This window comes from Ctenocephalides felis, unplaced genomic scaffold, assembly GCF_003426905.1.
Source record: "Ctenocephalides felis isolate EL2017-DRISC unplaced genomic scaffold, ASM342690v1 CF-g0.4_SCAFFOLD_03571, whole genome shotgun sequence".
Classification (NCBI taxonomy): Eukaryota; Metazoa; Arthropoda; class Insecta; order Siphonaptera; family Pulicidae; genus Ctenocephalides; species Ctenocephalides felis.
This window is the reverse complement of record NW_020539725.1, coordinates 60,996,992-61,011,399: the sequence shown is the minus strand read 5'-3', so window position 1 is coordinate 61,011,399 and position 14,408 is coordinate 60,996,992. Positions and strand designations below refer to the sequence as shown.

At 27.9% G+C, this 14,408-nt stretch overlaps 1 protein-coding gene across 1 annotated transcript in view; it reads right to left on the bottom strand.

Moving 5' to 3' along the window:
- Positions 1 to 11,349, bottom strand: part of LOC113384409 (paramyosin, long form-like) — a gene marked incomplete in the record, with an annotated part of 49,783 nt that extends 38,434 nt beyond the window's left edge. Inside the window, 4 exon segments of the mRNA XM_026622121.1 lie at positions 1,251 to 1,417; positions 1,936 to 2,022; positions 2,524 to 2,580; positions 11,043 to 11,349. Coding sequence (XP_026477906.1) covers positions 1,251 to 1,417; positions 1,936 to 2,022; positions 2,524 to 2,580; positions 11,043 to 11,153 — 422 coding nt within the window.
- Positions 11,350 to 14,408: the final 3,059 nt, after the last annotated feature.

Below are 14,408 nucleotides of genomic sequence, written 5' to 3'. Positions count from 1 at the left end.
TTTTCGAATAAATGAAATAATACATTTTTAAATAAAAAAAAATCATTAAATTAAAAAAAAATTAGATACATACTAGTTAATATAAATTTTAGTTTTCAAAAACAATTAAGCTAAATACGGGTATTGTCTGTTTCGAGCAATTTTAATTAATTAATTTTAAACATTCTAATTGTTTTTTGTTTAATACAATATGATTCGAAAAAACTGAGAACGTCTATCAAATTGCTACTTAGTCTATCAAATGCTAAATAAGATATCAAATGCTATTGAACCGATATGTTTTCAAGAATCAAAACGCTTTCATCTATCTTTTATATTTGGCTATATGTGTCATTTTCCATGTATACAGTGAAAACCGACTTTATGCACTCAAAAACCGGTTTTCGAATTCCATAATTTTCGCCAAAAAAACGGTTTTTAAAACTTTAGTTAAGATGATTCCTTTTTGTAATAATTCACTTAAAAATATAGCCCTAACATAATTGATGTATATAAGTCAAATTTTCCATTTTCACTCTTTGCATTCTATTACAATTCTTAATTTTTCTACTACTACCTCTCAGTTTTTTTTTCTCTAACTAATGTCAACTTTAGATATTTGTTTCCATTTTCAATATTTAATAGTTTTTATTATTTTTATCAGAATACATAAAGAAAGAAGGATGTTAAGGTAATTTTTGCATTATGCATTTTATTAAAAGTTGTGTATATTATGTATAAAACAGGACTCTGCGAAACGTCTCTGACTTGTGACGTAAAACTGTTGCAACACAAAATTTAAGACACGATTTTAACTATTTGTTCGATTTTTAATTTTATTTCTCGAGCTATTTTAAAATTCTAAAGTATAACCCATGTATATTATGTGGCAATTATCACAATTTATTTTACGAGGGATTTCAAATAAGAAAGCAAAAATACACTCATTTAACGGAGTTAGTTTTTTCTTATAAGGAGTGTAAATTGGAGGTAGAAGTTAGGAATTATTTTTTCAGTTTGAAATTATTTGAAAATATAAATTTAAATGTTTCCAAGTGAAAATAATACAAGCATTATGATGCTTTCGGAATGCCTTTTAAAAAAGCTGATAGTTTCGAAGAAAAATCATCACAAAATACCAAAACCAACCAACAAATGTAGACAAGTATGTATTGCCCTAAATTTGTCATATTAATCTCAATTATCGTTATTATTGTTAACCAAAAACTTTTACAATTGACTCGTAATTTATCATAAAAAAATTTTCTCACCTTGCTCTGGCTTTGGTGAGCTGATCGATTTGATCCTGGTAATCGGCGATGATTTCCTGGTGCTTTTTCTTCAATAAATGTGCAGTTTCTTCGGACTCCAAATGGACATCTTCTAACAATTTACGCAACTTGGTCAATTCGGTGTCGCGTTTGCGATTAATTTCAAACTGAAAAATAATAAAAAATGAAATATTGACAGTGGAAACAAATATCTAAAGTTCACATAGTAGTAGAAAAATTAAGAATTGTACTAGAATGCAAAAGGTAAATGAATTTTACTTTATATTTAAGCTAATTACTACAAGAAGGAATCATCAGAGCACATAAAGAAAGAAGGATGTTAAGGTACTTTTTGCATAAAGCAGAAGTATTATGCATTTTATTAAAAGTTGTGTATATTATGTATAAAACAGGACTCTGCAAAACGTCTCTGACTTGTGATGTAAAACTGTTGCAACATAAAATTTAAGACATGATTTTAACCATCTGTATCCATTATTTGATTTTAAATTTTATTCTAAAGGTAACCCACGTAAGTTACGGTACAATCTTCACAATTTATTTCAGAAGGTATTTCTAAGAAAGCAAAAATGGACTCATTTAACGGAGTTAGATTTTTTTTTTAAAGAGTGTAAGTTGGAGGTAGATGTTAGGAATTATTTTATAAATTATTTTTATTTATTACCTGGCTTTCGGCACCTCCTTCGGCCTCTTCTAACCTTTCTGACAGTTGAATGACTTGTACACTCAAATCTGCCTTCTCGCGCTCGATCTAAACCCAAAAAAATAAATAAAAATATATTGATATATCGAAAAACACTCGCATTTGGCTAAGCAAATAATAGTTAAATTATTTAACATTAATAAATAAATAAAATAAACAAAAATAAATATCGTTGGAAAAAATAACATTAATTTCTGGATCTTCTCAGAGAATATTCCTGGTATAAGTATGTAGTAAATCTTCAAATCTTTAGCACATTTGCATTATAAGTATTTAATTCCTAAATCTCATCTGTATTTATTAATTAATAAAATATAATATTATATCTTCCTTAAATCAATTTAACAAACTAGTTTCAATGTATTGCAAGTTTTCCACTGTTATGACAATAAAAAAGTGCGGAATCATAAGATAATAATTATTGATATGGTTATTAATACAGACACAACTTCTGGCAAAGATAAATATTTGTATGAGTACAACTAATATAAAAACGTATTTTATGTATTTGTATTTTTAAAAATATTTATAACAAAATAATAAACTCACCCTGGCACGGAGTTCCCTTTCGGATTCGAGGTCATCGTGTAAAAGACGAATTTTATCCTGCAAAAAAAAATTAAAGTTCTTGTTATATCAAAAAATCTGTTGCCAAAAAAATTTTGAAGGTAAATAATTTTTACTACTAAACTTATATTTTTCTACATATCTTTTTTCTATGCTAAGAATGCTAAGACTTCCTAAAAGCCATGTCAGACATACATGTCTGACATAATAATTTGATAAGAGGAAAATAGAAGTTTTAATAAAGGTCCATGTCAATCATATGTGTGATAAAAATAGTGTTTTTCCAGATATTTTGGCAAAAATGATTTTTTTCTATACATTAAATTTTCTTGATACCTTTTTGACTTATTTTCTATTATTACAGATATTACCGTGGCGATTTGTTATTTTATAAAAATTGTTTTTGATAAAAACATAAATCTGATGTTTCATCTGATGATGAAACGTATCTAGTTCCGAAACGTCGTTATCTACAAAAAACTAATTATTTTTCATTGAGTTTCATCTGATGATGAAACGTATCTAGTTCCGAAACGTCGTAATCTACAAAAAAACTAATTATTTTTAATATATTGGTTCAATTGTTCGGAAAAGAAACCTAAATCTATTTTATATAAGTGCTAATGTGTAATAATTCTATGTGTATTAATGTAAATAATGTTAGTAATGTGTAATAATTCTATATATGTATTAATGTAAATAATAAGCTAGCTGTAAGTGGCATGTTTTTGCCTTAAGGCAAGTAGCATGAATTTGTTATTATTTATTATTAATCAATATATGAATTTGATATATCAATATATGAATACAGAAATCTTGTAGAAAATTCATATTAAAAAATATTTTTGCAGAATGTTCAACATAAAATTAGTAAAAACAAATTATCTAGTTGATGGAACCTTTAAATGATATTTTATAGATCTCTCTTAGAACTTCACTTAATTATGTTCATCTGTGTATCAAGTTTAATTATTTGTTTCTAATAGTGTGTTTATTGTAATGTCTATTATCCAAATACATTTTTCAGCTATAATTTTTCTATTTCAGTTATCCATAAATCTTTTTACACCATTGTAATGTGTGTTATCCAAGAAGCACTTTTTCGTTTTTCACATTCCGTAGCACCTTTTTTTTATTTTTGGCACAGTTTATTTTTCAACAAAACCGCACACATTTTTTTTCATGAAATTTATTTCGGTCTCAAACACAGTCTGGTCTTATGAGTACATCGATCTTGCATCACCACTTTATTTTTAACACTTATTGTTAGATTCACAAGATTTAAAATTAATTAAACAAAAATCTAGTTAGGTTCCATCATTAGAACAACAAATATATATTTTTTTAACATGAATTATATAAAAATTTGGAAGATATCGACATGAGCTTTGATATAAAAATATCATTGTACAGCCAGTAATAATAGATATATATTATAATCATTGTTAGGGGTTTATTAGGTTAAGTAAAAGTTTTATCAGTTAGTGAATTATAAATAAATTATTTTATTATCAGGATTTATCTATAAGACCACAAATGCCAGAACAAGTAAATCCATATTAATCATACTTTAAAAATTGGAAAATACTTTTATTAAACTGTATCGTTGTTCTTAAAACTTTATTTAATTAGTCATAAATAATACTTCATTATAATAAAATATTAATTAGTATCTTAGAAACTAATCAATTTTGTGAAATTTGAATTTTGAGGAATGATAAGTAAATATTGTACTCAAATCTTACATTGCATTTATTACATAAAATAATCAATCAACTTCTTAGTAATTATTAACTTTCCGTAGGGCAAGTTAAAGTGATCGCAGAAAAATCGAAAATAAAAATTTTTATATATCTTCACGTTTCAAAACCTTCTGAACATTTTGGCATACCTTAGAAAAAGGATGTGCGTGTGTGCGTGTGTGTCAACCGATTTGAGTAATTCAGAAAACATTCGATTGTTGTATAAAACAGGACTCTGCAAAACGTCTCTGACATGTGATGTAAAATTGCGCGCTTCAATATTTCGATTTCCAAATCAGCTAGACAGCGCGATTGTTTTAAAAAAATGTTCAAAACAAAATCAAAATATAAAAAAAAAAACAATTTTCTCAAAAAAGTCAAATTTTTTCAAAAATTTCTCAAAAATCTAATTTTTTCAAAGTTTTGCCAAGTTTTTTTCAAATTTATTTTTTGGTACAGGAAGTTCCCTCAATATTCCTGAAAGCACATTGGCATGCACCACTAGTTTAAATTCAATTTCACAAATATTTGAATGATTTCTAATTGTTTTAAAAATATTAACACTGAAAACCGCGCGTCCCAGGCGAAACCGGTACGTCCTGTGTTGCTTAACCCGAAACAATGCCCTGTTTCAGGTCAAATGCATATTCGGCCTACGGTTTAATATGGATAGATATATTTCTTAATCTATTATAGAAATATAGCTTACTCTATTCTATCTACGCGGAAATGAATTTTTTGAAACTTTATATATTAAAAACTGCGATTTTGATATGAACTACAATATATAGCATTTACAACGTTTTTGTTGTAATTATTAGTGATATAAAGGAAAGTATAGGATGAAATAAATTGCCGGTCGTCGAATTTGCCAGCACGCTACAAAAAAATATTTCTAACATTTTAATTGTTGGTAAGTAATATAAAATAAATAAAAAGCTATGAGATTTTCGCCAACAATACTAAAAATGACGCAACCAGAAATATGTCGGATTCTTGTTAACTAACTTAACCGCCTTCGCTAAGTTTAAGTGGATGTTACAGTTAACACCTTACACTTGTAAAAGTAAATATACATATATATTTATATGTATCTATGTATATGTATAAAATAAGTTTATAATTGTACGAGTAAGAGCTCTATGAGATCGCTTCTAAAAACGGCGCCGAATTCGAAAATAGAACGCGATTTCTCGAACGAAACGATCCGACTCAATTTACACAACTTGCATGCATTTGAAATGTCACATTTTTAATAGAATATAATATAAAATAGAATAATTTTAGAAATTAAATTTGATATAGGGTTAAATAGTAAATTTTGATCTATATCAAGATTATTCAGTAGAGGCATAATTATAAAAGTATCACTATCGCTAAACTAATTAATATAATAATAACTAAAATAATTAATAAATATAATAACTAATAGGAACATCCAAATAAAAAATAAAAATTATATATATATATATATATATATATATATACGTGGTCTGTCAAAAAGTACCCGGAATTTTCGTTTTTTCAAAAAAATATTTATTTATTCGTCTACATTAATGTGGTCCCCTTCAAAGTAGTCCCCCCCAGATATAATACACTTATGCCAGCGTTTTTTCCAATTTTCGAAGCACCCTTGATATTCACTTTTTGATATGTCCTTGAGCACTCTCAGCGATTCGGCCTTTATTTCTTCAATCGAGGAAAACCGCCGTCCTTTCATGGGTCTCTTCAACTTTGGGAATAGGAAAAAGTCACACGGAGCCATATCTGGTGAATTTTTGCACTTTGCAACACTTTATTTCATTTTTTACGCAAAATTTAATACAAATTCTTTGACTTTTCAATTCTTCCATTGTAAAAATCGCCGAGCTCAGAAAAACACGTCGAACCTTAGCGACTACCACAGACAAAGTAAACAGTGAATATAGCTGAAAATTTCATCATACTTTAGGGGCATGTATACCAACACAATAAAAAAAAAATTTGACAATCAGACACTCCAGACCCGCGAAATTTAATTATTAGTAATTCCGGGTACTTTTTGAACAGACCACGTATATGTAATTTAAAAGAAAGAAAATTTTTATAAATTTAAGAATGCAAATTATATTCGGAGCCTGAAATTTCGTTCCTGTATAACATTAACAATATGTTTTATTTCTTGCCGAAAATGCTGTTTCTATTTATTTATAATCTATATTTATATTTCAATCAATCTGTACGACTAAAGTTTAACATTTTGAATCAACTTTGATAAATTTTTATAACCAAAATGCACAGTGCTACCATGTAATTTTTTTTGTTCTAAAAACCAATCAGCAAAATCCCATAAAACTATCGCGTTCGTTTATAATTTTAGTATGAAAAAAAGTTTGTGAGAATGTAAAAAAGTTTGTATTCCGAAATATTAATAAACATTTGTGGCAAATGCAAGAAAAACTTCAATATTACTTCAGTTCATCTGACTTACAAAATATATGATTTTTTTGTTTACACAAGCATAAATATATTTGAAGAAAATGTGTGTCATCCAATATTTTTTATGTTAGGTCAGTAATAGTTTGGCTTAATTACATTTCATAATATTATTTCAATCTATTGATGTCATTTTTATACCTACAAGTGGCAAACAATTATTCAAAACGTAGTGTAAATCCGAATTACCTTATGGCAAAATGTCGAAAAAAAATTATCAAAAAAATACATTATAAATATTATTTGAAAGTTTTGTTTTTTAGAAAATATTGTTATTTAATATATTTTTAAATTTAAGCGAAAAATTGCGGTTAAAGTTAATGGTATACAGGTTTTTCAAATAAAATTTATAAAGTTTATTAATAAAGCATGAAAAAATTTTCAAAAATTTTGCAGAGCGTCGAATTTTCAATAAAAAGTTACACAAATTTTCACTTTTATTATTATTATTATTATTATTATCTTACTATTTCTATTATTGTTATTTTGTTATATTTTATTATTTTTCTAGTATTAATTTATTATTCTGAAATTTTATTTATATTATTTATTAATCTTATTTTTATTATTATTTGCTTATATTTTACATTAAATCATATTACGGATATTATTTTCATGTAAATTTTATCCTTTGCTCTTTTATTTATTTAAATTTATATTATTATTTATCAATATTACTTAATGTTAATAAATTAGCAGTTGTAACAATTATTGAAATTAAAAAAAAAAAAAAAAAAAAATCACTTTTAATTTTTTCCATGCTATTTCTATACAAAGTTTGATTGAATTGCGCTCTATCTAAAAGTTAAAATAATAAGAGCTAAAACTTTCAGAGAATTGTTTTTTTTTATCAATTTGGAACCATTTGAGCCCTTGGGAGCAAGGAAATTCGAAAATGTGCATATTAAGGACCACCCTAATATATATATATATATATATATATATATATATATATATATATGCATTTCTTGCAAAGATGTACAACCACCTACTTTTTAATTTTGCGCCTAATCTATGGTATCCAAGCCATAATTAGCATACCAAAAATTTTACAATAACAATAAAAAACCATGATTTATGACTAAATTATAGTTTATCCCAAGGTAACGCGATATCCGTCTCTGTGACCAAATATCGGTCGACAGGTGAATTGAACGAACGCAGGCGTCTTGCTTCTATTTCGGGAGCAACTCGTTTCGTTCTGCTCCAATTTTAAAATGGAAATATTTCGAAAAATTATCAGAACAAGATAATCAAATATTTACATTAGATTATCTAGGACAAATCAAAGCAAAAATAACAATCCCTGGAACTACGTACGCAATAATTTTTTTTAACTGTGTTTTATTCAGCAATCAGAAATACATAAGGATTATTATAAGCTAAAATGACAATATTTGAGAGCTATGTCTAAGAAGAACTCCAGTTTAACATTTAAAAAGATAATGTTATATTGAAGCTAATCTAATTAATATATAGCATTCCCGGTTTCAATAAAGTTGCTTATAATTTTTATAATTTCGTACCATATTTTAACTATTTTTTAGTAATTTCTAATATCTAAATTACATTTTTCTCACGAATAATTCAATATACATTGTTACCTAAGTTCATATTTGAAGTGAATTAATTTGTCAAATTTTGTTCACATGTGCTCTATTCAACCTACGATCAACAAAATTATTGCAGTAAATCAAGAGGAAAAAAGAGTGTGCCCTGCGATTTTTTTACTGTGCTCCAATTTGATTGATATTTTGGAAATAGGCTAATCTTAATCTTGAGTTCAGAAGTGAAAACTCTTCTTCAAAAACGATTATAATTCTTTTAATTCTGAATTTATCAAAACTTGCACTATACTATTTTAAAAATAATTAAAAAAATAATTGGGAACAAAGTCTCTGGAATGGTATGATGCTTTTCATATTTATTCGGATTAATATACAAATTGCAATAGTTGTTTAAAAATCTTAAATAATAAATAAATTTTAAACATTTAAAAATCTTAAACAATAATATTTTTTTTATATAACGCCGCGACTATACTAGTATATCAGTCAGAATTAAAGACTTTTAGGCTATTGAAAAATTTTAATCTAGACCTGTATTTCAATTATTTTTTAATTGTTGATGATTGTGCAAAGACTAAATTACTGGTTATAGTAAGCTTCTGATGTTTCAATTTGTAAAGATTAAATTGTAATTTTTCATCACCCACACTTTTAAACAAGCAAGTATTTTTTTTTAATTTTCAATTTATTTAATTTAATATAATTTAATTTAGTATTCAATTAATTAGATATTATTGTTTACTTTATGGTATCACCAATTCTTAAAATATTTTATTATAATTTTTTATTGTGTCAAAGATAATTGGATCAGCCAATGACCCTAAGGTTCTAAAATTTCATACTCGTCAATACATATATATATATTAGGGTGGTACTTAATATGGGCATTTTTGAATTTTCTTGCTCCCAATCATTTAGCAAACAAAATGATTGATGATTTGATGATGAGGGTAATAAGGACATAAAATGGTAAATTATTATTATGATTTGAAAGATCTTCACATTAATAGATGATATAAATACAATTTTAGATTCCAAATATTTTTGTTCCTGTCAATTTCTGAATAAAATTTTTACACGCATGCACTATTGTTTAGTTTTTCTATTACTATATTGTGATAAGAGTCATGTACTAGAAAAGCAAATTTCGTTTATTAACGCAAAGAGAGTTTAAAAAGATAAATACAGATTCAGCAAATTTTCTGAGGTCAACATTCTTTTCCTTATGTAAAATAATAGGATTTATTGTATTAAATGTATGGTTTGAACTAACGACATGTTCCGAAATCATTGTCTTAAACTGAATATTATTTTTTGTATTGCATTCTCTTATAAATATATTGCGATCTTTCACCAATATAACAACAATTACAATCATTGCAATTCATTTTATAAACAACATCAGTAACAAGCTCAACTGGAGTTCTAGAGTTTAGGGGAGTAAAAAGTGAGTTTATTTATTTGTTATCTATTAGAAAATTGTTTATGTTTTGAATTAAACAAAATTGTTTAAATTATTTGTTCCTGGAAATATACATGTATGTATATTAGGGTGGTCCTTAATATGGTCATTTTCGATTTTCCTTGCTCCCAGGGGCTCAAACGGTTCCAAATTAATAAAAAACAAATCTCTGAATGTTTTAGTTTCGACTTCAATCAAACTTCGTTTGGAAATGGAAAAAATGTTGAAGATTAAAAGAAAAAAATTTTAGGTATAACTTAGCGACAAATGAATTAAAAGTGAAAAACGTGTCATTTTTTATTGAAATTTCGACGCTGTGCAAAATTTTTGAAATTTTTTTTTTGAACAAAATTTTGATTGAATTCTATCTAAAAGACAATATTAAGAGCTAAAACTGTGAGAAAATTGTTTTTTATCAATTTAGAACCATTTGAGCCCTTGGGACAGGAACAAAAATATTTGGAATTAAAAATTCTATTTGTATTATCTCTTAATGTGAAGATCCTTCAAATAATAATTTAACATTATATGTCCTTATTACCCTCATTATCAAACCATCAATCATTTTGTTTGATAAATGATTAACTAATATTTCTTAAAAGTCGCTAATTATAATAATAAATATGAAGTATTGCCAAACGAGACTACAAAAACTGTTTTCTTAATGTTGGTCGAAGATCAGCCAAAACGTTTCTTTCAACACAAACTAACATTTAAACTTATTATGATGATATTAAGATGACCAATGATGACGATAAATTTAAAAGAAAAATAAAGAAATACTATAAGGAAATTGAAGACAAAGAAGACTTATATATGAAGATTTTTAATTATATATAGATATTATATTAATGAAATAGATATTATAGTCAAATGAAATGTATATATTATATAAAAACTGTTTTTCATAATCTCTCATACCAGGCACCTCTGCCTGACTGAGATATGAAAATAATGTATAAGAAAAAAAAACACATATTTTAAACCTGCGATAAAAAATATTTTTTGTAGACGATTCTAGAAAGAGTTCGAAACTCCAAAAAATTGCTAGTGCTATATTAACCTTAAGAACTGCAAAATAACACACATCACTATTTAGGAACTAAGTTTGTTCATAGACCTAAAGACGAGACTACAGTTTCCAAATTTTTTAGGGCACTTGGCTGAGCTAGCAGGTTATTTAACACACATCCCTTTGCATTTGGATCCTAATCTATCAATCTATCAATAAATCAATTATCTATCCCTTATTACCTCCAATCTGGTGAGGGCACTGAGATCAGCACTGTACTCGATGCTGACATCAGCGTTTCCTCCGCCGGTCGATCTGTAAGAATACTTCGAAGTTTTCGTCGTGGACGCCATCTCTCCAAACAATAACTATTGATTGATATCAAATAATCCTCACAAAACTAATATAAATAAATAAATAATAAATGAGACCACTACTACTAGTTAGAGCTATCACTTTTCGAGCAGGAACCCTCGGGAGTACCTGACGCCGCGACGCTTCGTTTGCGAATAAGCGAATCGTTTTGGGAATTCGTTCGGACGGGAAATGTTCCTTCTTTCGAACGAGACCGAGATTCGGCACCAAAAGCACCAGGACGGACAGACGGACAGACGGATGTGTGGGTGATTATAGGCGACAGTAGGCGAAGAGCGGCGTTCCCAACGCCGAGGCTAAAAATATAGATTTGTGTGCGGCCATGGGCGCCTCATAGACATTCGGGAGCAAGGAGCAGTTCTCTCAAAAGCTGACATTTTAATAATTCTTGCTACATATCTCCGAAGCCGCTGGACCTGTTTTCGTCAAAAACTAATCAACACAACACCCTATCAATAAGAATCGAATGGTAAAAGAATCATTCAAATTGGTTGATTCGTGTGCCCGAAAACGTCGTTAGAAAATTTGTATCCGCACACACACACATCCATTTTTTCTGAGGTATGCCAAAATGTTCAGAAACCTGTGAAACGAAGATATGCAAAAATTTTCATTTTCGAGTTTTGGCACATTACTATAACTTACACTAAGTGCGAATTATAAGCTTACCCTTATGAACAAAATTGTTAAACTCGGCATATAAATACATATTTATTAAACTCGACAAATATTATAAATATTATAAATGCCCAACGAAGATGCAAATTATTCGATCCCTATTGATATGGAGATGTGCTGATTAGTTTTTGGCAAAGGCAGGTCCAGCAGTTTAGGAGATATAGAGCAAAGAGTGCAGAAAATAGAAATCGAGTTTTTGAGAGAACGGATTATCCGATTTGTATGATCAAAAAAACATTCAGTTCGTAATGACGGGAAAAAGTGGTTATTAGTTTTTGGCAGAGGCAGGCCCAGCCATTTCGAAGATACAGAGCTAAATGTGCAAAAAATGGCAGTTTTTGAGTGAACTAAGCGTCCGATTTGAATGATCTAAAAAAACTTTCGGCTTGTATTGACAAAACAATTGCTTTTGAGGATAAATGGAAAATTATTACATTTTTTTTATTTTCCATAAAATATTTTTGTGATTTTGGATTTAAAAAAATTCAACAAATGGCCCAGGCTAAGCACAGTCTAAGCGCCACTCTGGTACAAATGTATTCGCAAGTGCGTTTAGGCTGTTTATGTATTTGAGCAATTTTCCAATTTTGTGAAAAATAAATTGAAAAATGTGTAAATGCCACCAAGCTAAGCACAGTATAAGTGAGAGTGTCGCACAGAATTATTTGCAAAAGCATATAGACTGTGACTATACGGGAGCACTTTTTCAATTTTGTGCAAATTAGGAAACTTTTTTTTGTTTTTGAAATTGAATTCGAAATGAAATAACGATTGTTGTTAATGTTCTGAAGATAAATTGATTTATGATTTACATTTGATTTGCTCGGATAAAACAATAAAAAAGCAAAAAAATAATTAGATTTTTTGTGGTTGTTGATATTCTTTACTTTTTGTAGTAAAGCGTTACTGGTTATCAAAGATGTCAAATAATTTGATTACCATTGTGGTGTCAAAATGATGAGACTATAGTGTTATTGTTTATTTTGAAATGCTTCCAAAGAATTAGGTGGTAAATTTAGAAGTTCACAGTTAATGAATGGAATCGGGTGAAGCAATCTAAAGAATCAATGATGTCAACATTGAAAAATCATGAAGTAATAAAAAACTTTTGTTTGGTGAGAAAAATGGAGACTGTAAGAAACTCATTGCCGAAGTCTACTGTCAATTTTCATTGAAACTGGATGAAACATCTAAATAATAAAGCTGACGAAATTGTTTTTGGATGACCTTGTGCAAAAAGCATGTATTTTACAGTAAGAACTTTAGTGGATATGAACCAAATCGCAAAAATAGTGACTTCTGCACTGATCAGATTTATTTTTTTTTTCTATTAGATTTATTATTTCCTATCTAGTTCCTCTTTGTAGAAAGAAAACTTTTGTAGAACTTTATTAGATATGCTATTGGAACGAAAAGGCAACATTGGCAAAGCCAGAGAAGAATACCTTTTGCACAACTTCAACAATCGCGTAAAGAAAATATTTATCTACCAACTGGTGGTGGTGTTTATTAGTACAGTCAAGTGGCCTGAGTCATTTTATCTGTCGTCGCCTTCTGGTGGTCGAAGTTTAAATTTAACTTTTGCCTTTTGGCGGATTCTGCGCAATTCTCTCTACTCTGCTCTGGTCCACTCTGAACAAGATTTCGCGCGATCATCGAGCAACGCGGAAATATTCTATTTGACTCATACGAAATATTTCACAGTGACGGAGATTCGGAAAATAAAATTGGAAAATAAAATGTAACCAGAAAAAAAACGATAGCAGTTATAGAAAGTATCACTAAATATGTAATGCCTAAAGCAACCCTGAATTTAACCCATTACCATGTTTAGAAATATGCAAATTGTCTTCTAACATTCTTGAAGTCAAATGAAATATATACATAAATATATATATATATATATATATATATATATAAAATATTAACTGTTTTTCATAATCTCTCATACCAGGCACCTCTGTCTGACTGAGATATGAAAATAATGTATATATGTATATATATATATATAAATAAAAAAAAATAGTTATATGGTAAGTTCTAGGATAATAATAAAAAAGTCTGGTCATTTTGCCAATGTTGCAAGCTGAATGGATCTAAGTCAAAATTTAAATTTTGTGACAATCTCTGATTCGAAATCGGAATATTTTATATTTTTTATTTTTGCTTGAAAATTATTGAGTCCTATAAAAATTTATGTTCATACCTGTAATCTAATTAAAAAATAGGCATCATACTTAGCCTATGAGCAAAACAGTTCCTAATTCTGTTGATTACGAATAATAAGATGTGCATAGCATTTGAATGTAATATTTGTCAAAAACTTTTCCCTATTCGATATAAAAGTTTTGAAAAAAAAAAACGATTTTGAATTCGACATTTCATTCTTAAGCAATAAATATAGAAAATTCGGGACATTTTTTTAGGTTTTTGTCAAATAACTTAAAAATTTCATATGAAACCACCCTTTTTCAGTTAGATCGGGTGAAATAAGATAAAGTTTACTACTTTCCCTTAGAAACAGTTATATACATTCCAATATAAAAGTTTTGAAT